At 53.4% G+C, this 26,096-nt stretch overlaps 9 protein-coding genes and 1 non-coding gene across 10 annotated transcripts; 4 read left to right on the top strand and 6 right to left on the bottom strand.

The window, feature by feature from the left end:
- Positions 1–407: 407 nt before the first annotated feature.
- Positions 408–1,583, bottom strand: W97_07281 (uncharacterized protein; the record flags this gene model as incomplete). Its single annotated transcript, XM_007785259.1, has 1 exon — positions 408–1,583. The coding sequence occupies one exon, from the start codon at positions 1,581–1,583 to the stop codon at positions 408–410; it is 1,176 nt and encodes a 391-aa protein (XP_007783449.1).
- A 1,521-nt stretch (positions 1,584–3,104) lies between these two features.
- W97_07280 (uncharacterized protein) lies at positions 3,105–3,776 on the top strand (the record flags this gene model as incomplete). The annotated part of the gene is made up of 3 exons (XM_007785258.1): positions 3,105–3,156; positions 3,228–3,419; positions 3,451–3,776. 3 exons carry the CDS (start codon positions 3,105–3,107, stop codon positions 3,774–3,776), a joined length of 570 nt encoding a protein of 189 aa, XP_007783448.1.
- Positions 3,777–3,876: 100 nt separating this feature from the next.
- Positions 3,877–3,992, top strand: W97_07279. Its single transcript, XR_552288.1, has one exon. It is a non-coding gene; the product is annotated as a 5S ribosomal RNA (ribosomal RNA).
- A 4,269-nt stretch (positions 3,993–8,261) lies between these two features.
- Positions 8,262–9,470, bottom strand: W97_07278 (CMGC/CDK/CDC2 protein kinase; the record flags this gene model as incomplete). The annotated part of the gene is made up of 4 exons (XM_007785257.1): positions 8,262–8,526; positions 8,613–8,776; positions 8,864–9,378; positions 9,434–9,470. The coding sequence occupies 4 exons, from the start codon at positions 9,468–9,470 to the stop codon at positions 8,262–8,264; spliced, it is 981 nt and encodes a 326-aa protein (XP_007783447.1).
- Positions 9,471–9,926: 456 nt separating this feature from the next.
- Positions 9,927–11,098, top strand: W97_07277 (uncharacterized protein; the record flags this gene model as incomplete). Its single annotated transcript, XM_007785256.1, has 2 exons — positions 9,927–10,239; positions 10,314–11,098. The coding sequence occupies 2 exons, from the start codon at positions 9,927–9,929 to the stop codon at positions 11,096–11,098; spliced, it is 1,098 nt and encodes a 365-aa protein (XP_007783446.1).
- Positions 11,099–11,433: 335 nt separating this feature from the next.
- W97_07276 (uncharacterized protein) lies at positions 11,434–12,740 on the bottom strand (the record flags this gene model as incomplete). Its single annotated transcript, XM_007785255.1, has 2 exons — positions 11,434–12,267; positions 12,393–12,740. 2 exons carry the CDS (start codon positions 12,738–12,740, stop codon positions 11,434–11,436), a joined length of 1,182 nt encoding a protein of 393 aa, XP_007783445.1.
- A 1,737-nt stretch (positions 12,741–14,477) lies between these two features.
- W97_07275 (uncharacterized protein) lies at positions 14,478–16,361 on the bottom strand (the record flags this gene model as incomplete). The annotated part of the gene is made up of 6 exons (XM_007785254.1): positions 14,478–14,969; positions 15,027–15,754; positions 15,811–15,893; positions 15,943–16,056; positions 16,119–16,189; positions 16,248–16,361. 6 exons carry the CDS (start codon positions 16,359–16,361, stop codon positions 14,478–14,480), a joined length of 1,602 nt encoding a protein of 533 aa, XP_007783444.1.
- A 1,066-nt stretch (positions 16,362–17,427) lies between these two features.
- On the top strand, positions 17,428–18,864 carry W97_07274 (uncharacterized protein; the record flags this gene model as incomplete). The annotated part of the gene is made up of 4 exons (XM_007785253.1): positions 17,428–17,601; positions 17,661–17,765; positions 18,217–18,364; positions 18,419–18,864. 4 exons carry the CDS (start codon positions 17,428–17,430, stop codon positions 18,862–18,864), a joined length of 873 nt encoding a protein of 290 aa, XP_007783443.1.
- A 3,861-nt stretch (positions 18,865–22,725) lies between these two features.
- W97_07273 (uncharacterized protein) lies at positions 22,726–23,739 on the bottom strand (the record flags this gene model as incomplete). Its single annotated transcript, XM_007785252.1, has 1 exon — positions 22,726–23,739. One exon carries the CDS (start codon positions 23,737–23,739, stop codon positions 22,726–22,728), a length of 1,014 nt encoding a protein of 337 aa, XP_007783442.1.
- Positions 23,740–24,525: 786 nt separating this feature from the next.
- Positions 24,526–25,338, bottom strand: W97_07272 (uncharacterized protein; the record flags this gene model as incomplete). Its single annotated transcript, XM_007785251.1, has 2 exons — positions 24,526–24,640; positions 24,701–25,338. 2 exons carry the CDS (start codon positions 25,336–25,338, stop codon positions 24,526–24,528), a joined length of 753 nt encoding a protein of 250 aa, XP_007783441.1.
- Between the last annotated feature and the right edge of the window lie 758 nt (positions 25,339–26,096).

The following is a 26,096-nucleotide window of genomic DNA, read 5'->3' as shown; positions in this document are numbered from 1 at the left end:
GGCGCTTCACGATTCTACTTCTCCTGCTTTTACTCTAGACCGCGCCGCACTGGCAGACCCTTGAAGGCTAACAGACCTGATGCATGGCTGCCTTGGCGCACTTGAATTTTCGGCGTAATCTCCAGTGAACACAGTTGCACGATGCGTATGTACTAGCTCTCCCAAGTCTTAGATCTTTACAACATGAGTATTCGAACCTTTATTTAATCTTATATTTGGTTCTCTATACCTCCTCTTTGCTTGCTGCGAGCGAGTTAAACCAAGCCGTAACCTAGAAGGATGGAACCGTAGGAAGACTCAACGGTGGAGCTAGCCTTGACGTCGTTCACCCCGGAATGTCCAAAAAATCTTTGTTCGCTTCTTGCCCGCTCGGCCGTCTAGGGCATCCAATCCAGTGACCTCCCCACCTAACGCCTCCCGTTCTCCTGAAGCCACTCCCCCGCCCGCCTCGCACACGCTTCCGCCTCCTTCCCAAACCCAGCCCTCGGCCCAATGAGCGCAATATCATGTACCGCGCCCTCCTCAACCCAAAGCCCAACATGTCCATCATTCTCCTTGCGCATCTCCTCCGCAAACTTGCAGTCCTCCACACACAGCACCTCCGCCTCGCCCGTCTGGACCCAGATCGGCACATCCGTCTTGAACGGCTGGTTCAGCGGACTGATATACTTATCGCTCGCATCCACCTTCTGTCGCCCACTAACAGGGTCGTGGCCCGCGAAGCAGCGGATCCCCCACGCGCCGAACGAGCCGGGGAGGTAATCTGTCGGGTATTTCGGATTCGTCTCGATCGCCTTGGGATCGATTGCTGCACCGGGGTTGACCCATGGACTCCACAACCATGCCGCGCCTGGCGTCTGCCCCTCTAGTCCTATCTGGCTCCCGTACTCGGCCAAGTACCGCAGTAAGGCGATGACGAGATTCCCGCCCGCGCTGTCGCCGGACACGACGATCTGCTTCGCCGGAATCCCCAGATCGCGGATCAGATACAGGTAGCTGGTCAGTGCGTCCTGCAGCGCAGCTGGGAAGCGGCCGTGCACAGGCGGGCCCGAGAGACGGTACTGCGGGCAGAAGACACGGGCGACGCCTGCATGGCGGATGAATGTCGCGGCGAGGAAACCGCAGTCGTCGTCGCGGCCGGAGCCGACGACGTATGCGCCGCCGTGGAAGTGGAGGACAACTGTTTCGGTGTCCCTGAGGTCAGAGTTTGAGCGGGGATAGGGGGTAGGGTACCACGTCCCGCCCACGGCCTCTGGTGCGATCTCGCGGTGCGGGTCCTGCAGCGGACCAATGTACAGTTTCTCTTGCATGCTGCTGTCAGGTGCACGGATGATGGCGAATCGTTCACCCTGTCTCCCCGGATTCAGGGAAAGGGGCACGCGCATCTCGACTGTGGCGGCGTGGTGGAGGAAGGTTTTGAGGAGCTTGGTGAGGATTGCTTGCTTGTAGGTCCATTTTGGGTGGGGGCGCGTGGAGGGGAGGATGTAGAGGACGACGTAGAGAGGGAGTCGGATGGATTCGACGGTCGTTGCGAGGAGGGTGTAGAGGGCTTTGAAGGGCTGGCGGGTTAGGAGCGAGGGCATTGTGGGCGGCGTTTGGGGCGGAGAGGCGGTTTCAAGACCGCTGAGAAGGAGAGGAGGGTCGCGGAGGGAGGTGGTTTAAAGACTAAGTAGTACTTCTCTACTCGAATACACTGACACATCAAGAGCTCGAGCATGGCGGGGGGTGGTCAAGAGAGATGCCGAGGTCCCGTCCGCAGCTGGCCTTACTGCTGGTTTCAAAATGTGCGGCCACCCAGCGATCACGAACATCAACCACCCCCCCCGGATTGTCAAAGACTAAAACCACGTTTACACAACGATTTAACGCTTAGGATAGAAGTTAATACTTTTAAAAAGATATAGTACAGCTACAGCTATCTAATAGTTAATAGATTATTAGCTATATAGCGTTACTACTCTTTAAAGCCGCGATTGGATAGTACACTTAGTTTTTCTTAAAAGCCTACGCGCACGCGGGCTGTAGCATTAAAGAAAATTAAGTGTACCATAAAACTATATATTCTAGTAGATTATTAGCTACGTAACACCGCTAGTCTTCTTAATTTCTAACTATTAAATAGCTGTAGCTGTGCTGCATCTTTTAAGAGTATTAAGTTATACCCTAAGCGTTGAATCGTTGTGTAAACATTGTATAAAGGTGGTTTTGGTCTTTGACAATCGAGGGGGGGGTGGTTGATGTTTGTGATCGCTGGGTGGCCGCACATTTTGAAACCAGCAGTATGTAAGATTACATTACTCGATATCTAACACCTGTAGACAGTGGCCGACCCAGAACGTGAGTTTTGGTGTGACTTCCCTCTCTCTTGCGGAGAATGACCTCGCGAGAATCCTGTTTCCATCTCTGCACATTAGCAGCCGCCCTTTGATCCAAGCCGAGGAGTGAGCCTGACTGAGCTGAAGCAAGCTGTGTTCCATCATCTTGTTGCTACAAAGTTCTGGTGCTCGGATGCCAGAACACCGTTTCAGACCACTTGGGATTCATGCACTTGGGGTGAGGCGCCGTCCTGCGTAAGGGACTATCGTGAAGATAATAAGGTCAATGACATTCCCGATGATGTTGGAATATCGATCGTGGAATGTCCCAAATGTAAGCAACCAGAAAGGGACAACCTCAAAGCTCATATAGCCCCTATACTTCTCAAATTCGGCCGCAAATTCCCTTGTTTCGTCAAGGACCATAGCTCAAAATCTAGTCATACGTACCTTTCTTCTCCGCATTTCTGCCACCGCTCTGTTGCGTCACAGGTGATGCCCTTGCAACCGGGCTTGTATGGGTTTCTCACGCGCGCCCCCTCAAAGACTTGTCAAAACTTAATGCATCAAGAAGGGTGTTGCAGAGACTCTATGATTGGCGCACTACTCTACCCTCTAGGGATTCGAGACGGTGTACCAAATCCAATGCCTCTACCAGTATCGGTTCCACCCACTCGTCGCCACTGCGCGGTATAAAAAGGGGGCAGCAACGCTTCAGGCATCTTTCTCAGTATCATTTGCACCAATTCCTACCTTCATCCAAAATCCAAACCATAAGCTACACCCACGATGTCCGACGGCGCTCATAGACTCTTTGTGCTTGCTTTCCTGATGCTGAGCCGTAAGTTTTCGAGCCAATTGCTTTGATCAGACCATTTATAGATTGCCCGTTGACTAATTATATTTTACTAGTGGCCCTCTTGGTCGTCGCTCAGGGTACACAATTCATCACTGGTCCTTGCACTAGCGACGCCAACTGTGCGTCCGGCTGCTGTGGCTTCAATTCCGGCAAATGCGCTGGTCCCATCATTGCCCAGGAGCGCGACGGAGGATGCGGATTCGGTGATGCGCAGCCTAACGACATCGCCGCACGCCTCTTCCGCGGTCAGCAACCCGCTGCGCCCTCTGTTCTTAGTTCTCTCGCTACACCTGCTGCTCCCGCTACTTCTGCCACTCCCGCCGCTACCGTTAACGCACGACCATCTACCGCCGGCAAGGGGGCTGGAAACGGTGCTGGAACGCAATTTATCACTGGTCCCTGCACGAGCGATACTGATTGCGCTTCTAGCTGTTGCGGCTTCAACACTGGGAAATGCGCGGGCGCCATCGTCGCGCAAGAGCGTGACGGAGGCTGCGGATTTGGTGATAGGCAGCCCAATGATGACGCAGCTCGAAAGCTTCGCGGACTGCAGAGGAGAGGGATGCGATACAGGGCCTGAGGTCAGATTCCATGCTGAGTAGAGTTGTGCTATTGTATAAGTTTACACGCGGGACGTGTAGGACACATGCAATGAGACTGTTCAGTGGACATATATTATGCAGCTGCTCTTTACTTTCACATACGGCCATAGATCAAGGAAAACATCGGATCCCGTCCGCTCTCCTATAATTAAGCTTTGAATCGGTGGATTAGTAGTTGGGTGGGTGACCACTAGCGAATACCTGCTGCTGTATGTTTTTCTCTTTTGCTCCTCCAGAGTAACTTTGGCTTTACATTCCATGGTCTGGTAAAGCAAACTTCCAATGGCCTGATATACACATCGCCATAGCGTGGAATAGGCCTTACAATAGCGTCCTTACTGGTGCAGATGATCTTTCTGCACTAACGAGGAGGTTGCTATATACGAACGAGAGAGCAAGAGCGTATCCCTAAGGCAAACTGCTAAGATGTTACTCAAGATCGTCAGAGGACTCTGGTTCATCTTCTCTAACCGCTATATCAGAAGCCGCCGAAAAGAAGAACTATCTTGCTACACCTACAAAGACCTATGCTATCAAGGCAAGCCGGGCGCCGAGTCACTGATCATCACAGTGCAAGTATGTAATCCGACCTCGTCATGTCTAACATACCGATGCTGCACACTTCTGTATGACGGGGGGGTGTTCGCCGCAAGAGAGTTCAGTCTTTCCGCAGACATCAGGGAGATCATCGTGGAGACTGTCTCGTCTCAGCATCAGCCCCTTTACCTGATCATATGCCCGGCCAATAACAAGCTCGATCTTTTCACCTCTACCCTTGTGAACCCAGATCCTCGGCGGGCGCTACCACGTTTTAATCTAATACCGGAAAACACGGAACAAGGGTACCAGAGCGGCCAGAATGGCTGCCTCCCCTTGTGCAGCCTCCGGCTGGAACACAGCAGCCCTTTCAGCCTCGTCCGCTCGAGCGTGTCTTCACGACGTTCTAGCTGGAAGAAATGCTTTCAACTAGCTTTGTCATGTTGCCGATCCTCCCAAGCTGACCTGCGCGTATGTCCCAACGCCACGGAACATTTACTCTCGCAACGTCGCCGTCGCCATCGAGCCGGAACGACCTTCGACGGGGCTGCTCATAAAAGCGCCCACGATCGCTGGGCAAAGATGCCCCTCTTAGAAGTCCTACCGAACGGGGACTTCTGGCTAATCGAGAACCTCCTCGACGACGCGCTCCCTCGATATGCTATCGTCTCACACATATTGGGAAATAATGACCAAGAGGTCACATTGAAGACATGGGTAAAGGGGAGGGTCGAGACAAGGCTGGATATGAGAAGATCGAATTCTGCGGCGAGCAAGCTGCTAGGGATGGCTTACGGTACGCGAATGCCACTGTTCTCTGGGTCGCCTTGGTGTATCAGAATCTACGGCATGTTTATCTATGGAAAGTTCTTGCCAAACTAAAACATGAAATTAGAATCGTGATAGGGGTTTACTTGATATGGAAATGCGATCGATGAAACCTCCATCCGCTTCCGTGACTTCAACGGCGCCATCCAGACATACAAGAAGCACCGGCTACTATGTATCCTTTATCAATAACCATAATTTTTCCAACTCAATATTCGGGGCCGGCTCTCTATCTATCCATGGAGACAGAAAATTTTCTAAGTCCTTCGGGCAAACACGCTTGAATTTCTGGGCTGCTTGGGCTTGACCCTTTACCGTTGCTAGAAACTTCCTTCTAGGGCATACTTGACTATAGTTGTCAAAGAACTTCTGGCGCCATAATCCCAACTTGGCACAAAAACCGGGGTATTTGCGTTCCATGTCTTCCGCGAGTTTCTGATTGCGTTGGAGCAGCTTTGGCGCAGAGGTCCACCACATCTTCTCCCGATGAAGCCGCCAATGACCGTCAATTTGATCCATTGGTAGGACATCGGCTTCGTTGAGTGGCGGTCGTCGGGTATCTTGAAAGCGCCCGAATTGTTTGATCTCTTTCCATTCCTGACTAGGCTCGGGTCTGACATACTTTCGGTAACGAGTCTGATTCGTCCGTCCAACGTTCAAAGGCTCATTATCGTCTTGCGGGAGCCAGGAACCGTTTTCGAAGGCGGTGATGCGGCCAATGTAGTTTACATCGGAATTGTCTTCGCTGAGTGCTGTGTACAGGACGACTGCACGAAGTCTTGGAAAAACATGGCAGTCGGCTAGTGCAGTGACGAGACGCATGGATCGTCCACTTTCCAATGTGTGTAGATTTTGGACGTCTATTGCGAGCCGTTCTACTCGATCGCGGTTGCGCAGCGAAATGGCATACTCATTTATACCATGTCCCCAATCGCTTTGGACTATACAATCTTTTCCGGGTTTAAGGTAGCGTCTTAAGAAGTCGCTTTGAAGGTTGAACTGAAACCATGCGGTTTTGTATATGACATATCTGAGGTGCGAATCGTCCTGGAAAAAACGGGTCGTACGTTGGAGTACTTGTAGTGATTTGGCATCCATCTTTTCGTAGATCATTGTGCGAACCTCTGGAGGTGACTTGTACACCCGTTGCAAGGTTTGATCCATTTTCACTGGAGATGATGGTGGAGGGGTGTAGAGCGAGTCAAGATTCTGTTAATCGATTCTAAAGATGATTGTAAGTTGGATTGTGCAGCTCTGCTAGAACTAGAGAGACCAGGATAGCTAAGAGAAAACGATATGAATGGAATAGTTATAAGAGTGTGCTTCTATACATTGCTTTTCTAAATTTTATAAAAATAGCCCGGTCCAACACTCGCGTATGGTTCTTGTTGGCAGATTTGGGAATAGCAGAGAAGCACAAAACTAATAATAGTCTGCATCGGTGGCTACGCAGCATCGAAAAAAACTAATAATAGGTCTGCATCAATGGCTAAGCAGCATTGAGAAAGTGTGACGATTCATATGCGCGTGGGGTTACACAATCACGCTATCGGGCCAAAAGGCACAATATTCGATCGATAGATCAAACCCCCACGCTACTATATAAAGCCAAACCGTGACAGTGGCCTTCTCCCCAAAGGCAACTGTTCCGGTTGACTAAATATAGTTAGCCCCCACTTTCAAATAGGGGTGTAAAGATAGCAGCCAGACCAAGTTGGAGCATAACAGGGCGACAGCCAGATTTGAACGCGTGATCTTGCGATGTCCTGAATTCAGGCGGCGAATACGTTTATCTCCTATCCGTTACAACGAAAAAAACATACACGGTTTCATGGATGAACCATAGCTTATACCGGGTTGATACTCACCCCAGTGGAATCCTCCTCGGCCTTTCAAGGTGGCACTGCGGTTTCCCGTCATGTTGGATTGGCAGTTTCTGTATAAGTGGACCCACTTTCTTCTCGGCAGCGCATGACTGGTCTATCATCAGTCGTTGTCATTTAGCATGCCGCCATTACCGAAATCTGATCAACGTACACGCTCTGCCCACACCCCATGTTTAGTCTTCAGATGGCTCTTGTGTTTAATACCCCGTTGCACGTTGGTAGTTCCTAGTTACGACATAAATAGACCCGTCTTTACACACCGCTTCGTGTCGCACCAGCGCAGTATATTCTGAAACGACATGCAGGTCGCCCATTCGATGCGGCTAGGGAGCGAACTTGACCTAGAGCTGTAAACGGCACATTACGGTAACCACTGGTCTTCTCACCCTTTCATCGCAATCGTGACAGTACGCTTCCCTAGAGATAGCTTCACCAACTTTGCACGTCCGATGGGCAGCAAGCAAGTGACGGTCTTGTTATGTAAATACCCAGGACATCGTGTAATCGCGTAGAGCAAGTAACGCACATTAGTAGCGTAACCTACCGCAGCGTCAACGCAGACCATTTGTCGTAAGTGCGAACGGGATGCTAGCAAGACGATCGAATTATGGTATGGCACCACGACATCTCTAGTAGCTCATAATCGTGCGATATAGAAGCTAGGTGGCTCAAATTTCCATCCCAACCTTGAAGAAGCTCTTTGACTGCGCAGAACCTATTCAGACTAGGTTCTTGTGGCAGTTTTCGGCTGCGTCAGGGCATGAAGGAACCTCATCCACATTTGTCCGGCAACTCACGATGTGGATCTTAGTGCTCTTGCTGTTGCTAGTAGCACCACAAGAGTACATCAGCATGCCGTTCGTACCTCAGAATCAAGCACGTCGAGCCTTGTTCAATTGCCTAGAATTACACAACCCTCAAGCACCGCCGTAAGCGTAGACCCACCTATCCAGAGGCTCCGCATTGTGACCCAGAGAATGTGAGATGCACACAAAAAAGCCATGCAGACTCTGAGAACCCCCTCCGCACAACGCCAGTCCCTCGTGAAGCATGGCCTGATATACGAACCCAATGGCATAGGAGAATTCTTACTGCCCTTGTTGTCCCTTCCCTCAACGCCGCCATGCATATACCCATCCACGCATCCCGTCGTCTTCCTCGTACTCTTAGCCTCCCTCATACCTCGTGACTTAAGCTACATCCAGTCTTACCTTCCCACATCCCTCACCACCCATCAATGGAACCCATTCCCCACCCCCACGCCCCGTCCCCCCACAAACGTCCCCTCCGTGAAATACGGGTGCTGAATGGCCTGCTTAGCAGAAATACGCCCAGCGGGATCGTAAACGAGGAGGCAGTCAAGCAGATCCAATCCGTCGTCGCTGAGGCCTTGGATATGCATCCCCAGGTCCGTGCGCGCCCACTTGGGGAACGAGGGTTTGAAGTCTGGTTGGGTGGTTACGCCGGGCCAGTCGACTTCGGTGGGGGTGCCGAGGATTCTGTTGGGGTGTTAGATAGAGTGGCTGTCTAGTGAGTAAGGGGGGAAAGGAGAGGTGATGACGGGAGGGGGAGACGAGCGGCATACCTGAAAATCTTGAAGATCTCATCAATCTCCGAGTCGCCTGGGAACAGCGGCTTCCGCGTGCACATCTCAGCGAAGATGCAGCCGACGGACCACATGTCGACGCCGGTGGAGTACTGGCGGCTGCCGAGCAGGATCTCGGGGGCGCGGTACCAGAGCGTGACGACCTGCTCCTTGTTAGCCGTGTCCCTCCCACCCAGCTACGGGCCCTCGCCATCGCCGCCCGCCCCTCCCCACCGATATATCTAACATACCTCATGCGTATACGTCCGCAACGGCACCCCAAACGCCCTCGCGAGCCCAAAATCCGCCAGCTTCAAGTTTCCCTCTTTGTCGATGAGCAGATTCTGCGGCTTCAGATCCCGATGCAACACCCTATGGCTATGGCAGTACCTCACGCCCTCAATAAGCTGCCACGTAAACTTCTTCACCATGCCCTCGCCCAGGCCCAACGACCCCAGGACGCTCCCCGAGCCCTCCGGTAGCGGCTTGCCCCGCCCGCCCTGGCTCACGGGAAGGCTCTCCATATACTTCTTCAGATCCAGGTCCAGGTATTCGAACACGAGGTACAGCTTGTGCCCGTCGGCGTGCACGATGTTGAGCAGGCGCACGATGTTGGGGTCGTTCATTTCTTTCAGGAGGGAGATCTCGCGGATTGCGGTGCTGGGGACGCCTTCGTCCTCGGCTTCGAGGCGGATCTTCTTGAGGGCGACGATGCGGTGGTCTTTTGTGGTGAGGTCGCGCGCTTTGTAGACGACGCCGTATGTGCCTGGGAAGGCATGTTAGTGGAGTGGGGGAGGTGGATGGAGGGGGAATTGGATTACCCTCGCCGATCTTCTCCATCTTCTGGTAGTTCTCCATTGTGGTGGGTGGCCTTCCGGGCGGAGTTACGAGCCGAAGGTGGACTGGATTGTTGTAGGTATCTTAGACTCGACCGGATGGGAGCTCTTGGATGCTTTGCTGTGAAGCGGAAAACGAATATCGTCGAAGGGCCCTTTTACTGCTGCAAACGCTCTGACCAATCCGGCTTCCTGTGGCCTCTGGTCTTTCGTGTGCTGCTGGTTAGTACGGAGAATTGGAATTCGGGGGTGTGTTGGTGTGGAAAGGGTGCAAATCGGGGCATAAACAGCGTTGCCGCGTCTCAAGACTGCAGCCAATAAATTACGTGCAACCGGTGCGGTAGCGCGCTAAGGCGCAAAGCTTGGCATCATGATGGAAATCAGACACCACCTGGGCAGGTCAGACTTCGTCGTAGTCACGCGATCCAGCTTAAAGGCATTGAATCTCAGCTCAGGAGTGCAGGAGCCGAAGGTCATCATGAAAGAAGAGGAGGAGACAGCCATGTCAACCATGACTCCACACAAGCATTTGGACGCCCACGAGAGGCCGCCGGAAGCCATTCGCAACATCTACAAAAAGTATCAGAAGATGAAAAGAGAAGCCCTTACTCTCGATCGAGCCATTGTAGACGGCCCATCAGAAGCACCATCGGATGCCCTACGCGTGGTGCGGCGCTTCGACTTTGAAGAGCTACGGCCGACCTTCGACGCCTTCACTGGACCAAGCCGCCCCTCGGACCACGAGAACCTACAAGACACACTACCCGTCTATGAACATCCAGATATCCCTGGTAAGGAATAGCACGCCATATCTAGGCACTTGGTCCCTGGTGAAGGAAGCTGTAGCTCTGATACAGCTCGGTAGGTCTTCAACTAATACCCAATCTCCTTCCTCCGTCTGTCCAAATCACTCTCCTCGACCGTCTGCTGCACCGCGATCTTTCCAACCCCACCCACAAAACCAACATCCACACCCACTACAACATTCCCTACCCTTCATCCTCCATGTCGTTCTTCTCCGTTCCTGCCTCCCCAGAGCAAACCTTTACTCCTCTTGACCCCCACCTGCACAAACCCCTCACGCTCGCCTCCTTCTTCCAAAAGAAACTCCGCTGGATGACCCTCGGCGGTCAATACGACTGGACCGCCAAAGCTTACCCCGCCGCCCCTCCGCCGCCCTTCCCCGCCGACATCGCCGCTCTCCTCACCGACCTCTTCCCTGAAACCAAACCCGAATCCGCGATCCTGAATTTCTACGCTCCCGGGGATACGCTGAGCATGCACCGCGACGTCGCCGAGTCCTGCGGCAAGGGCCTCGTCAGTATCAGTCTGGGCTGCGATGGGATTTTTGTCATTGGGGTTGAGGGGAAGGCGAAGGGGGAGTGTAGGACGGTGGTTGTGCGGCTGAGGTCGGGTGATGCGGTTTACATGATTGGGGAGAGCAGGTTTGCGTGGCATGGTGTGCCGCAGATCGTGGCGGGCACGTGTCCGGAGTTTTTGAGGGACTGGCCTGCTGGGTCGAGGGAGAAAGGAGAAGAAGTGCAAGCCGACGAAGATGGTACGGGAGGCGGTGAGGATCCGTATGAGCGGTGGAGAAGTTGGATGGCGGGGAAGAGGATCAATCTGAATGTGCGGCAGATGTTTGAATAAGGCGCACGGTCAGGAGCAGAGCGGGTTGATTGTGGAAAATTGGTACTTGTGATTTGGCTAGTGATGATCTCGTACTAACGCTTCTGCCAGATGGTCGATCGTGTAAAGTCTGTCTATTTAAATGCTGGTAGGTAGCCATGATCACGACCGTGCACTTACCTGAGAACACGGTAAACCAGATTCCCGGAAAGCGTTCACCATGATGCCAATCGGCGCCAAATAGTCCGATCTTTATCCTTTCAATCACCCCCTAACGCCTGGGCCTTGCCCCGACTGGGAAACTCGTTGGACTGAGCCCATCCCATCCACCCCTCATATTATTGGCTTCAAGCCCCTCAATCCCCAAACAACAGCCCCGCCGCCATCTCCACATTCCCCTCCGTAACATTCAGCGCAGCAACAGCCTGCTGCCTCCCAAACCCCAGCCCAACCAACATCTCCACATCCTCTCCCGGCCAGGATACTTGCGGCGCCGGTAGCTGCCCCGGCCACTGCGCTTGACCTCCCACCGCCGGCCTCTCCACTCCCCTTCCCCCCTCTACCATTCCCGGCGCCACAGGCACCGAGCACCTGACAACCTGCCCCAACGCCTGAACCCACGCCCACGGGCTTAACGGCGGCACCTCCCCTCCCCCAGCATTGAAGTACTCCCAGCCCATGACGCCGCCAAACCTTGGATAGCGCGCCCGCAGTATCCTCAGCACGTCGCCGAAGCCGCACTTCCTCTCCGCCCCATCATCCTCCGCTCTCCTAACCCCGCCGGCCGCGCCATCGATACACACATGCCCAGCCCCATTCCCCGGGTTCGTCACTACCCCCAACACGACCTTCTCGGCCGGCCATCCCGCCGCCATGATGGCATCGTACCACGCCGTCTGCGCCGCGTCGCCCCAGCCGCAGTAGAATTGCGTGTTGTACCAGCTGATCAACCCGCCGGCCGCGCGCTCGAGCTCGAAGTAGCTGAAGCCGGAGAGGTGGGGCAGGCCGGGCAAAAGCGCGGTTGCGGTTGGGGCGAGGGTGAGCAGGAAAGCGGGGCCGAAGTCGGCGCGGAGGCGAGAGAGGAGGCGGAGGGGTGTGGAGAGGGGGACGGGCTCTTCGATGTCGAGGTCGAGGCCTTGGAGGTTATGTTTCCTTATAACTGCCGCGAGGGGGAGGTAGTATGCGTTGAACTACTTAGGGTTGCGTAAGCTGTGGTTCGAGTCATAGCAGAGACCGGGAAGGGGAGGTGGAGGTGGGCGGGGCGTCGCAAAGAGACAAGAGGGGGAAGAGGAGATATTCATAGAGGAAGGCGTACTTCAGCATCGCTCCCACCGAGCCGCTCGAAACTCCCCCGAGCCGCGCCCCCCAGCATCCCCATCACCTTCACCCCCGCGCCCTGCAGCCAGCGCACCTCCGCCCACAGCTGGTCAAACCGTTTGTCATCAGGATGGTGGTCGTTCAGCGTGATGTTTCCCGGGCCCTCGTTGAGGTGGATCGCGGCGACGATCACATGCGTGACGCCCGTTGGGTTCGTCAGGAGTGGGAGGAGGGATATCGGCGTCCCGGAGGGCGTGTGGTGGGTTTGTGCGTAGAGGATTAGGCGGGGAGTGCTCGTGAGGGGAAGGAGTTGGGGTTGCAGAGGTGGTGGTGGTGGTGGTGGCATCGTGGGGTTGAATGTGTGGGGACAAGGATGGTCGGGGCGGAGGGGGGGTTTGGAGGGGTCGGCGGGTCGTGGGGCAGGACGACTGCTGGTTCACGCGGTCTAAAAAGCTCTGTATCGCGAGTTCTGTTGATTCCATGAGAAGTCTATTCTTTTCGATATCACACATGCTCTATGGTCTACTACGCTTGCTACGCAGTGCGCGCCTTCCAACCTCTATCTCACCAAACCCCACAGCCAGACAAATATCTTGAAGCAGACATAACGCGTCCACAACACGCCCTAACAACTCTCCAGACGGTACACACTAAGACTATATCCTCCTTTTAAACCCTTCCTCCTCTGAGCGCGGCTTATCGGGGCCTCCGCTCTGACCTGGCTCAAATCCCCGTCCTCTTTAACACCGACGCAGCAGCGAACGGCCAGCCGAGCAGCACAGCGGTGGCAGGCACGTACCAGGACGCCGTTCTCCAGATCCGTTGCGCGTAATAGGGCGCGTAGGGGGTGTGTGAGAGTAGTGTTGATGGGTAGCGGCCGTGAGGGTACGGCTCGCTGAAGTACATCCTTGTTGCGCGGGCGAAGGCGCGGAGGGGTGTTGGTGAGGGCATTGTGGTTTTGGAGATGTTGCTTGGCAGTGGTGTTGGTATTTGCGGAGAGACTGTTTGAGGGGTCGCAATGTGTGGTGATATGTGAAGGACGATCGATGGTTGAGAAGAGATATAGAGTTGAGATTGTTTTCCGGAGAGGTGATGGCTTTAACGCCTCGAAATAATTGTGAAGAGGAGATTGGTAAACAGAGGTCTGATACGAGACTCTGTCGATGTGTACTGTAGTGATGGGAAGGGAACCCATCGAATGCAAGTACCCACATATATATGATAGGAGGCATCAAGGAAGAGATTCACGACAAGAGGAATTGACTGTATGGTAATGTGGCTGTGGCCAACCTCACCTGAGCATTTCATGCCTGTCCGAGAAATTATCGTGCCGGCAGAGTCACTCACTCAAGTCAGAAAGCGATGAGGCATACCGCTTCTGGTAACAGAATGGAGAAGAAGCCGCCAGACCGCGGGCAAAGCAGGCTGCGCCGGCGTGCTGCAATACGAGATCGTCGCTCAGCCGACGAACATTCAACCGTAGCCATCACTGTATTCAGAAGCTTCGCAAGAAGTCTCGCATTTGTGGTGTGATAGACACATGTATGTGGGGAGAGACGGTGTGAAAGTGAGGTGATCTTCTTTCAGCTCGTCGGAGTTGGCCGTGATGGTCATGTGACCATGAGGCCGACAGGGGGCTTCCATCTGCGCAACCTCACCTTTCTCCTGCATGTAGAGAATGTGGAGATCCTAAACCGTACGCACCGGAAGAGAATTGACGCCACTCTACACCCATTAACACATTCCCTTAGAACTCACCTGCATGCCGCATGAGCTGTGCATGGCAGGACGCGCAAGCGAATGCATATGTAGTGCAATCTCTGACTCTTGGTTTTGCTCGGGGACCGTCAGACACAAATATGGAGATGTTCCACGAAGTCGAAGCTCGATTTGTTCCATGGAGGAACGGCCAACACGTTGGGCAACTGTCAAATGTGATGAAATGCAAAGGTTTTGATAAAATATAAATGTTTCGCCCAGAAAGGAAACGATCCGGGTTCGTCTTGAAAATTTCCTCGATGAATGGTGGTATCCAAGAAGAGAAAGCCTCAGCTTCCACAGAAATAAGCCACCGCTAGACCACTCAGGGACGATCAAAGCTCTTGCTCTCCATCTGCACGTTCACAGTTTCGACCGGGCCAAAGCCTCCCTCATTCGGCCCGAGGTACGACTTCCTAAGCGGAACGTACGCGATCAATGCAACAATTATAGTAAGCACCAACGCCAAAGAGCTCCAGTTCATGGCATCAGGCGTCGGGTTCGGGGCCACCGGGAAGGCACCCGAGACCAGGAAGACGATGAGGAAGCAGATAGCTAGCCCATTGATGACGTTTCCGCGTGTCTTGCCGAGGAAGAAAGGCGGTGGTTTTGACAGGCTGCCGTAAACGCTACCAAAGTTGCGGTTGTGGATTCTGCACCCGATACAGATGATGTATGAGGAGAGGAGCCCGGCGTTGCCGATTGTCTGGATGTTGAGGAAGGCGGTGCTTGAGCCGAGCGGAATTACGGCCAGACCGCAGCCGATGAGCCAGGTGAGGATGATCGCATTAGTGGGGACGTTCCTATTGGGGGACACCTGTAGGCTGCTGTTAGCAGTGTTCCTTTGGGGGAAAAAGAGGAAGTTGAAGCTTACATGGCGAATCCAGTTGGAGAAGGGCAAGCCTCCGTCACGCGCGAATGCGTAAAGCTGGCGCGATGAAGTCGTGTTCACGTTGACGGCGCAGAAGATGTAGAAGAAGATGATAATGGCCACCATGACAATCGTTGCGGTCCGGGACTGGGTGGCGTTCCAGATGACCTGCACCCACGCCTGTCCAGTCGTACTCTCGAGAACCTCATCAATGTTTCCAACGACCGAGATGAAGGCGACCAACATGGCGAATCCAAGAGCGTAGTTAACGAGTGCGGTGGTTATCATAGCCTTGGGAAGCGATCTCGATGCATCCTTTAGTTCCTCTGCTAGATGGACCGCAGAGTCCGCTCCGATCATTGTGATGACCGGTCCGCTCACGCCTACGAAACAGGCGGTGCCGATGCTGTTCCAGCCAGCATTATCCTGGAAATGAGTGAAAATCTCGTTTGGACTGGACCGGTCGCCCATAGCCAGGAGGATGATGAAGAATGCAATGAATCCCAGGACATAGAGCGTGAAGACTCCAGCTTCGATGCCCGGCAGCTTTCTTGCGAGAAAGACGTTGAAGAGTATGGCGAACGAACAGAACACTATGGTAAGGAGGACGAGGTGCCATGCCTGGGGGACATATGAATCGGAAGCTACGACGGCAAGGGCTTGAAGCGATGAAGCGCAGATGTTGGCGGCGCCGGGCACATAACTCTGCCATCCGAGGGCACACATCCAGCCTAATTGAGTCAGCCAGGGATGGACGTAGGATAGAACGCGTAAGACGGCTGCTTACCGACGACGTAGCTGACTATCTTTTGGTGTTTCTTAGGCACGAACACAGATACCCAGTGGTACTGACCACCAGCGGTCGGCTCACTAAATTGGATCAGTATGTGCACTTGGTCGCAGGGAGCGGACTACCTACATGGACGCCATTTCGGCCATGGAAAGTACGACTGAGAACATGCCAACAGCTACGGCCAGGAATACCCACACCGCACCGGCGGCGCCTCCATTCGTCAAAGCAAGTGCTCCGGTGCTATTAGAACGGTTAGCAACTGGGTATATTCTGTGTATCAAGACTGCAAGTTCGTGACCTACACAAGAGCAAACGGCCATGCCAAACCCACAATCACCGCATATCCAACGAGTGTCATGCAAGTGTAAAGACGCTTGACAAGGGTCAGCTGTTCTGTAATAGACCTTGCCATGCATCCATTTTTTGCTCACGTTCAATTCCTGTAGCTTGCCCATTCGGCGCATGTCTTGGGCATCGGCCTGCGTACCTGGCTTTGGCGCCAGATGCACATCATGCATTTCGGTCATCTCTACTGCGCTGGCCATGCTGGCTGATGAGAATCTGAAATCGTCGATAGAGGGATACGTAGAGGGAGAGGATAGGAAACGAGAGTTGAGGTGAGAAAGGGAAGAAGAGGTGCAGTTGAAAATAGCCCCCAGGAAACCGAGGCACTAGAAGGTTCATGCAGAGGGCCCATGGAAGACCTAGCCCTTTCTCAAATGGAGCTCTCCAGGAGGTGGGCTCCAAGATTCTCGGAAATCCGCCTCGATGCAGGCTGTCTGCACATCGGGACATTGGTGAAATTACACTGCGGGTGGCAGCTTGTGCATGCAAGCTCTGCCATCACACTCGGTAGCAATAGATGGCAAAATCAGGCCACTCACGATCCTTTCAGGCTCTGCAGGCCTCTCGGGGCCCCACGAGCACTGCAAAAGCACTGCACAAGCACTGTTGTCCTTGGCCTGGGCTTGCAGCCCTCACACGCTAAGCAACGGTACTGATAAGGATGATTCCCAAAGCACAAGAACAGGCTGAAGCGAGCACACCCGCTCCGCATCGGCTCGTTTGCGGCGTCTTCCGCCATTCGCTCTTCTCCGCAATCCAAGATCAGCCACGAGCCCCTTTCCGCTTCCCGTCCCGCCGGCGAACCTTGGTGTGCAGGCCCAAGGCGCCCCGCTTCGGCCGCGTTCCCCCCGTCTCTTAAGCCCTAACAACCTCGTCTACATACCTAGCAGCTTGGCAGATCCAAGAACACTCCGACACTCTGGCACGCCCAAGATGTGAACCTCACTCTGCCGTATCCCCCATGCTGCAGAGCTGCAGAATAAGGCCGTCGATGTGCGATGCTGGGGTTCCTCAGACCCCATGTGCAACCGTGTGCGGCGTGGGCTTGATGCAGGTCGGAGGCGATGAAGCACAAGCACGCTCAGGCACAGGAACGCCTCCCACTTTAACCTAATGATCCTACGAAGATAACGGTTCGAGGATTTGAATATCGTCTCAGTTGTGCTTTAACGCTCTCCGCTGTCGATCTTTTGTCGCCGTCGTTTCTGCGAGCGTCTCTATTACGTTTTGATCCACCCACCAGCAGCTTTTGCTACTGCAGTAATCATGTCTTCTTCCTCTGACAATCGCTTGACTGCCCTCACACCAGACAACCACCAGCCGTGGCTCTGGTTTACACATGTCTTTACAGTAGTGTTTGTCACACTTGCAGCCATCGTGAGAGTGAGCGTCAAGCGGACGCAGGCTGGCATAGGCGATGGTGTTCTACTGCTTGCGCATGTAAGTAGGCCCAAACTCTCTTTTATTCAAGCGACTTTGCTGATTGGCATCCTTGGCAGCTCCTCTACATCGTCTACTGGACCATCATACTCTTCTCGCTGCTCAACTCGGTGGGAAAATCTGAAAGAGTGACCAGCGACGATGAGGAAATCAACGCATCAAAGGTAAGCTGCAACCGCAACCAAAACTCGTTTGCACTCGATAATAACCCGTTGCCTACAGTTGGTGTTCGCGAGCCGTATACTGCTCGCCATAATCCTGAACCTAGCCAAAATATCTACGGCTTTTCTTGTCCAAACTCTTTTCAGCACAAACATACGTGCAATGAAACCGTGGTTCTGGGCGATACTTGCTTTGATTTCTTGTCAAACATTCGCAGGGCCCCTCATCATTTCAGCGGGCTGCTCGCCAGGCCAGATTCTCAATCCAGGAGAGGAAACTGCTTGCCCCAACAACGTGCGTCATCTCTTGTTCTGAGTCGGTGTCGGAATAGACTTCAAATCTAACCCCCCTGAAAACTGGCCGTTCTCCCGCTTCCCATCAGTACCGCACCCGACCCTCACTGCACCCCCTTGACAAACAGCCTTTCCGGGAAGACGCTGACCATGTCTGCAGCCGGCTCGCTGGATCGTCTTCACGCTCTTCGAAGCCATCCTCGAATTCGTGCCTGTCCTCCAGGTAGCAACGGCCATCTCGATTGTCCAGGTCGACAATGAAGACAAAGATCTGGGTTGTGACCATCTTTTCCTTCAGACTGATGTACGTACCTTGTCATCGCAATCATAACTCCCCCCAAAAAGACTGACACACCACAGAGTCTGGATCCCCGCCTGGATGCACCTCTCCGCCTACCTCACCTTCCTGCACTCCGGCCGCCCCAACATCGACATAGTCCCCACGCTCGTGGGCGAAGAGCTCTGGGTAGCCTTCGCCCTCGTCTCCGCCTCCGTCCCCGTGCTCATGCGCGTCGCCAACAAATTCACAACCACGGGCGTGGCGCTGGGCGCAACGATCATGTCGCGGTCAAGGGAGACGCCCGTCGAGAGCTTCAAGATGAAGAGCACTTCATCCGGGAAGTTGAACTCGCTATCTGGAAAGATTGGGCTGAAGAGCAAGGACGAGCCCGTCTGCACGACGTGTGTGGCGGCCAGGAGGGGCGAGGCGGCGAGTATTGGGAGTACGGCGGGGAGCCAGGTGGGGATTTTGAAGGAGGTGCAGTTTGATGTGCTCGAGCAGCGTGTGCAGGAGAAGCCGGGCGTGTAAATGGGGGTGCGTGAGTGGGATTTGGCGTGGTGTTGGTTCGAACGCGGTGTTGGTTTTGGGCGCTGTGTGATGATTATTCACTATACCCGTTAGCGTATTTGTGTGTTTCTTGCTAGTATTCACCAGCCAAAGTATCTTCAGGGATGGTGCCTTGTTCCGGTCACAGTCTGCTGTTCCGTATGCTCAGCTGTGGTCACACTTCAGTAAATTGTAAAATCGTTAGATTCAATAAGGGAGCAAGAGCCTGGATTGGTTTGTTCTCAAAGCAGAAACAAGGGATTTGAGAAGATCCACCCCCAAGAACGGTCCAGCAGATATCCGCGGATCCCAACCACCGGAAATACCACCAGTATAGGCTTTAGTTCCTCCGATCCTTCAAGTTCGGCCACTATAGCACCACTCCAGCTTCCGCTACGGTCTTGATAAGATCCCATGAGTCGACTTCCGTCAGAAAATCATGCTTCATTCGAGCGCGCTACCAAGACCTACGATCTCCGTCGAGGTGCTGCCACGCTGTGTTCGCCTTGAGCGAGCCCTATTCTCCCATTAGCATCCCAGATGCGTTGTGTTCATCATGGTACGCAACGTGCATGACTGACCTCTGAGCAATCCCGGCAATTGCGAATTCAATCTCAGCCTCTTCGCGCCTACGTTGTGCAAGCTTGAGCTTAACTTTGAGAAGCTCTAGGTCCTCACTAGAAGGTAAACTCGAGTCCGGCGCTGGAGCTGGTGGTAGTAGTGCAGGACCGTCTTGGGTGGTTCCCTGTGGTGAAAGCTCCGGATTATGGGTGTGAGCGGCGGGGGTAGGTTGTGATGCTGAGGCCTTCACAACTGTGCTTCTGTTTGCTCCGTGAGGAGGGTTTCCGCTGTCAACCACTGCGATCTTCGTAGTCCCGTAGCGTTGTCCCGGCTGCTTTCCCTGTCCCTTCAACGGTACAAGAGAAGACAAACCAGCTTGCATTTTGCGTGCATCAAAGCGGGACAACCGGACAGCTCCCATAGCGCGTTCGATATCGATCCTGATAAGGTAGGTCGTGCGCCGAATGTGCCTGCCCTTTTCCTGCTGTCGGTCGAGGTATTTCTTACGCAGAAGAGTTTGAGCACGGGATAAATCCCCGGTGGTTGCTTTGGCTAGGACATGGAGACTGTGTATGAACCTATAACCCCAGTCCTTCGGGTCTTTCGCAGGTCGAAGATCTGGAGCAATTGCTTCTGGGAGCTTGGAGGCCCAATGCTTCTCTATGGACGCAATCTTGTCCACAACACAGCCTTGACTCTTCTCAGGTAGGTGGACGAATGGCACCGGAACAGAATCTTTCATTCTCATGATCGCTGGCTGCGAGAAGGATGAACTGCTTGAAACAAGGTTGTAGTGTTGAAGGTGACAATGAGAAAGACGAACTCTAGTGACTAGAAGTGATGGTGACTCCTACAATGTTAGAGTGTTTCATCGAAAGAGTAGAGTGAAACGGGTCAGTAGATCTCAGGCATGAAGACCTCACATGGATTTAAACTCTATGTTGAATGAAAGAATTTTGATCGGGCTGAGCAGGAAGTCTGGAGATGTCATGTACTTAGTGCTTTGATCTGTCTTGTCGCCGGTGGGTTCCCGGATTTGCACACGGAGTGGTCAACAAGACGCCGTGCCAACACTAGATTGAGCGAGCGAGTGAAGTATTACGGAGTGTGCTACGAGTTGATCACCGAAGAGGGTGGTTTAACGAAGATTGTCACGTGCCTAGATTTAGTGTCATGTGACTTTCAGTCGGCATCTTTAGATAAATGTCAATTCGGTTGAGATAGAACTTCTGTATTTGGTACGTGTACACCTCCCGCGATAGCCATACTGCGACTAGAATAGCCGCCACCACCTCTTGAGATCATTTCCAGGGAACGTATCAGAGACCGAGACACTGCACCTGACAGCCACTCCTTGGTACGCCACCTTAATCGCAACTTCCACTCCCTCAAGGAAGTCCGCTATGATCCATGAACTTATAGGAGATATCCCCTTATTCAACACCATCTGATTCCTCGCCGAGATCAATCACTTCTGTCCCATCCTCCACTCCAACGCGCCTTCTACTTCCTGCGCGGCGTCTACGTTCCAGCCAGTTCCTTTCTCCGCAAACCATCTGCTCAGACTGCTCTTGCATCAGAAAATCGCCGCACCTTTGAGCAATGGCCAGATCTAGCTCAGCTTCGTCGGCCTCACGCTCCGCAACCTCCGTCTTCCGCTTAGCGATATTCGTCCTGCGCTTAGCGAGTTCACGTCGAAGCTCTAGGATCGCGACGTCCTCTTCGTGGCGCGAACTCGGGTGATGGTGCACTGCAGCAATCGGTCCACTGCGTCTGTGGACGGCTTGGCTGTGATGTTGACCCACCTCCAAGCCGTTGGTTGGAGCGGCGTTGGCAGGTTGTACGTCTCTAGACGCTTCTGGAGGTGTGACGGTGGGCGTCTGGTGGGAAGCGGTTGCTCCGTTTGAAACACCGGTTTCTGCAGCCTCTGCGTGCACTGCTGGCGTGGAGATGAGGGAAGGAGTGTCACCTGGCGGCTCAGGCTGTACAGTGTTTGTAGCTAGTCTACGGTGTTGAGGGATGAATTGACTTTGTTGCTGGGGCGAAGCGTTTGAGCGGTCGAGCTGAGCAGCTGCTACAGCTAGGTGTTCACCCAAGTCCACGGAAGGTTTGTCCGTGTCTGCTTTCGTGAGAGGAGTCGCAGCCGCAGTCCGGGGGCGTTTGACCGTCTTCTGTATGCGAGCAGAGGCAGCAAGCTGCGGTTTGCGTGCTCGGGACCGATTAGCCCGTTTTGCAACCTCAATGGCACGCTCGAGGTCAGTTTCGATGAGATGCGGCGTGTCTCTAGCAGCTGTTCGAACCCTGCGCCCCCATCTTTCGTCATATTCGGTGCGGATAAGCGTCTGAGCGCGGCGCAAATCACCCGTTGTTTCTTTGGCCAGTCGTTCGAATAGCTCAATGATCTTGAAGCCCCAGTTCCGTGGATCCTGGTCGGGCCTGAATCTCTCCTCGATAACATCGATCAGGCGACAACCCCAGTGTTGCTCTATGGATGCGACATCTTCCTCAAAATACCGCTGGCTCTCAGAGTCCATGTCCACAAATTTGGTTATGGTTGCTGGTTGAAAGATTGAGTGACGGCTCACGACGGCGCTCAAATTGGAGGCCATAACTAGAGTGGCGATCTGTCTTGACGTTCAAGCTTCCACTGCGTCTTCCGCATTCGCTGCCACTGCAGTCGGTTCGAGGATCTAGAACGAAACGCGTCTTTCTTAGTCGACTTGCGTGAGGTTAAGAGAAGAATTGGGAAGCAAATGTCCGCGTGGGTGCAAGGATTATCTCCTCACAAGAAGATGGTGCGTGAGGATGCAGATTGAAGGACGTCGAGCGGATTTGTGGAAATAAGAGATTGATTCGCATTTCGATATCACGTGAATAAATTGCAGACTCGCCACTAACACAAGAGCAACCATGCTGCCAATGCTTCCCGCCAGATTTCCATAATTGCCGAGAGTGAGTTCCAAGTCGTAAGTCCTTAAAACGATTGTCCCAACCCCTCCAATCGCGCTTCGAGACCTTGCTCATATAATTTCCTCCAGCTTCTAGACACACTTCATGCACTAGGGAAAAGGATTGCTTTCAAGTTTCCCACCATTCCCAATTCATCAACTACCAGTCCTTCCCACACGCCATCCGTGCCAAAGCAAGCAAACCTGAGCCTAGTATCCCCGAAAACCCCCGCTGTGACGTTCCTTCTTAGCGATCTTACGATTGTCCTTGCTTCCTGTACTGCCGTTAGCATGTCGCAAATAGTGAAACTCCTAGCTGCGGTTGAAATAGTTTTTACCTTGCGCGCAGCATAGCAAGCTTTAGCTTCGTTGCTTCAATCTGGTGCTGCTTGAGTTCGTACTCTAGCCTCATGATGTCCATCTCACTGACGTCAGCCATTTCAATGTCAGCCTGGGCTACAGTGAACGCTGCGGGGGATGCTGGCACAGGGTAACCAGGGGCATGCTGAGCAGTTTGCTGAAAGGCTTGCGGGCGGAAGTCATCTGCGCTCTCCGTTTTCTGCACGGCGGGAATCGTTGGGGCATGTCGCTCGGAGATGTGCTGGAAAGAATGTTGGGGAAGTTGCTGTTGTGGGTCCACTGTTAGATCCACCACATGGCCTGCGGGAGTTGTCGGCGTATGGTGTTCAGGAACGTGCTGACAGGCCTGTTGGAAGGGTTGCTGGAGTGGTTGTTGAAGGTCTTGCCGATGAAGACCGTCGAGGCTCTCTGTTGTCGCGGTGAGGACACGCTGAGCTTCAGCGATAGCCTCCGAACGTTTAACCGGCACTGCTTGGGTTGCGCTGGCCGCTGCGGCCCGGAAGCGGGTGACGGACATCCGCGCATGAGAAGCAGAGCCGGTTGTGCTAGGCGACGGCGAATAGTGTCCACTATCGTCATCATCGTCGGCAGCATCGGCAGCTTCGGGAATGTGAGTGGTTGCTTGAGTGATGTTGGTGGCTCTTGCAGCGTCAGTGACAGCTTGAGCAGCTCGCTTGACGTCTCCAGCAACGATGCTGAGGCTGTCGCTGTAAGCATGGCGCACCAAACCTTGAAGTCGGCGGTTGACCTCGACGCGGAGGAAGGCGTTCGCCAGAGATGCATTGCCAATCGTCACTTGGGCTAGTTGAGGTAGCGCGTCGTGTAGGCCGCGACCCCACTCTCTTGGGTCTGCGTCTTGCGGCCTGATATCTTCATCGATTGCTTGAGCCAGCTTGACCTCCCAGTAGCTCTCCACGACTCCAATCTTCCTTGCAATCTCCCTCTGACTTGCGTTCGCCAGCTTGTCAAACTTCTTGCGGTCTGGCATAGTGGCGGGATGACGAGAAAGGGACAGTCGCCGACAGGCTGACGGCAAAAACGCAATGTGTAAGATAGCCACTTTTCCTATCAGCATAGAAGTTCATGTTTAGCGAAGAAGCTTACCGTCTTCTAGAGTCCGGTTTTATCCGAAGGCTATTCATGCTATTGTAAGTTAGTGTCGTCTGTTAGAATGACAACCCGGTTCAGTAGATTGAATTCACCGGTCGTGTAGCATCAAAACCCACTAAGTTCATCTAGGTAGATACCGACGAGTTGCTTGCTAGCGAGTGCCGTTGGGCTCCAGGATAGTCGGCGTATGTACTTTCACGAGTTTTGGTGTAGTGATAGTAGTCGTAGTGTGCGGCAGATGACAGAGACTAGGTGGTTGGGGGAAGCTTCATAGACAAACAACGAGCTGCCGGTCCGTGCACCTGATACTAGGGCGAGTGCAGCAATGCAAACGGATACCGACCGTTAGCCTCCAATCGCGGTAAATTAGTCTGTCGACTGAGACGGACAACAGAGATCAGACAGCATGTGATGACGTGAAACGAGTAGTGTAGGATTTTGTTAAACATGGAAACGCCTTTACCGGAAATCAGAAGAGAAACTCATGCTTACAACAATCTCCACTTGGCTGTACAGCCACAACCGCTTTCTGAAACTTTTATTCATGCAAAGACTCGCAAACACTCTCAGAGAGGCTAGGCATCATCCATGCATAGGAGAGCAAAGTACAGACCGCTCTTTCGCCGAGTCACAACATGCGTCCAACTTCTTCCATCCAATACCCTTAGTATCTAATACGGACGTTCCTGCCGACATCCATCCTATGCTCATCGTCGGGCTCACTACCGAGGTCCACAACTTCAGTCGCGGCGAGTGTTCGGGCGCGCTTTCTGCCATACCTATCTTATGGTCAGCAGCTGCATGTAGATTACCTTTCATTGCGTAGAAAGCATCCCTACCTCTGTCGTGCATGGGCAAGCTTGAGCTCAGCTTCCTCCAGCCTACGCTTAGCTACTTCTACCTTGCGCTCCGCTTCTTCTACCCTGCACTCCGCTTTTTCGGTCTTGCGCCGTGCGAGTTCATCCTCCAGATCCATAATCTCTTGGTCTTCGTTGCTGAACGTGACCGTGCCATCATGTGCCATAAGGTTTGCTGATGTAAGAGGTTCGGGACCATGCTGAATGGGTTGCTTGCGTGGCATGTTGCCGGTCTCTGCGGGCGTGGCGATAGTTGGGTGTGCTTTGCTGGCGGTTGCTGAGCCCCCGGTGGCTGCCTGAACGTCGGTATTCATGGCAGCAGCCCGAGCGCGCGTAGTCGGCACATGCGGGACCTCAGGCGTTGCGTCCCGCTCTTCGTACGATTCGTCGTTATCACCGAGTTCTAAAGCTACCACCGCCCGGAGAATGTCGGAAGCGATGAGTTGGGTTACATTCTTGTAGCGCACAGCACCCGCTACCCCACCCTCCCGTCGACGATTGAATTCAGCGCGGAGAAGCTCTTGAGCACGGGGAAGATTGCAGTACGTCAGTTTGGATAGATGACAAAGCTGGTCGAGCATACTGCGGCTCCAGTTCCTGGGGTCTGGATCGGGCTGCATATCTGAAGCGATGGCATCTGATAGCTTAGAGCGCCAGCGCGTTTCTATGGTGGTGATTCTAGTCTCGACGTAATTTTTGAGTTTGGGATCTCGAGCAGTGAACGGCGTTGGACGATACATCTTCGTAGCTGTTCGGTAATGCGCTTGATGGTCTATGGTAGCGGGCACCGAGAGTAAAGCGCGTTGCTTTCTTGTCAGCGTAGAGAATGTGTGAGGTATGGAGAGATTCCTGGTTAGCGTCTTTCAACCTACCTTCTACCACTGCTTTTCTTGGTGTCACTGATTCGGATGTTCTCGAATTAGAATGAAACGCGCTGATGGTGTCAGGAGAGACTAATGAGCATGAGTTAAGAATCTGACTGAAATCGATTCGAACACTGCAGTGCGGCTAGCGAGTGGAAATTGCGGTGATAAGAGGGACGTTCACAGCATAATATCACGTGCCCCACACTCTCTTATCAGTATTGAAAGAATGATGCTGTCATGTCGAATAGCTGCTTAACCGGCGAAATGGGACTTGGACGACAAGACTTTCGCCTATAGAGTTTTAAGAGGGTGAGAAGCACATGTAAGAGGGATTACCGACGCAGGATCGTACCAAAGAGGCTGTTAATGACCCGCTGAATAAAATAGTGGAAAGGTCGCAACGCTCTCTGGCCGAGTTCCAGCAAAATCTCCATTCCAGGGTGTGACTCGGAATGGCCATAGACCCATGGAGCAAACAGAAGAAAGCTGTGCTTCTCCAAAAAAACGCTTTC

Source organism: Coniosporium apollinis (assembly GCF_000281105.1).
Source record: "Coniosporium apollinis CBS 100218 chromosome Unknown supercont1.40, whole genome shotgun sequence".
Taxonomy (NCBI): Eukaryota; Fungi; Ascomycota; class Dothideomycetes; genus Coniosporium; species Coniosporium apollinis.
Note: the sequence above shows the minus strand (reverse complement) of the source record. Positions and strands in the feature narration are given on the sequence as shown.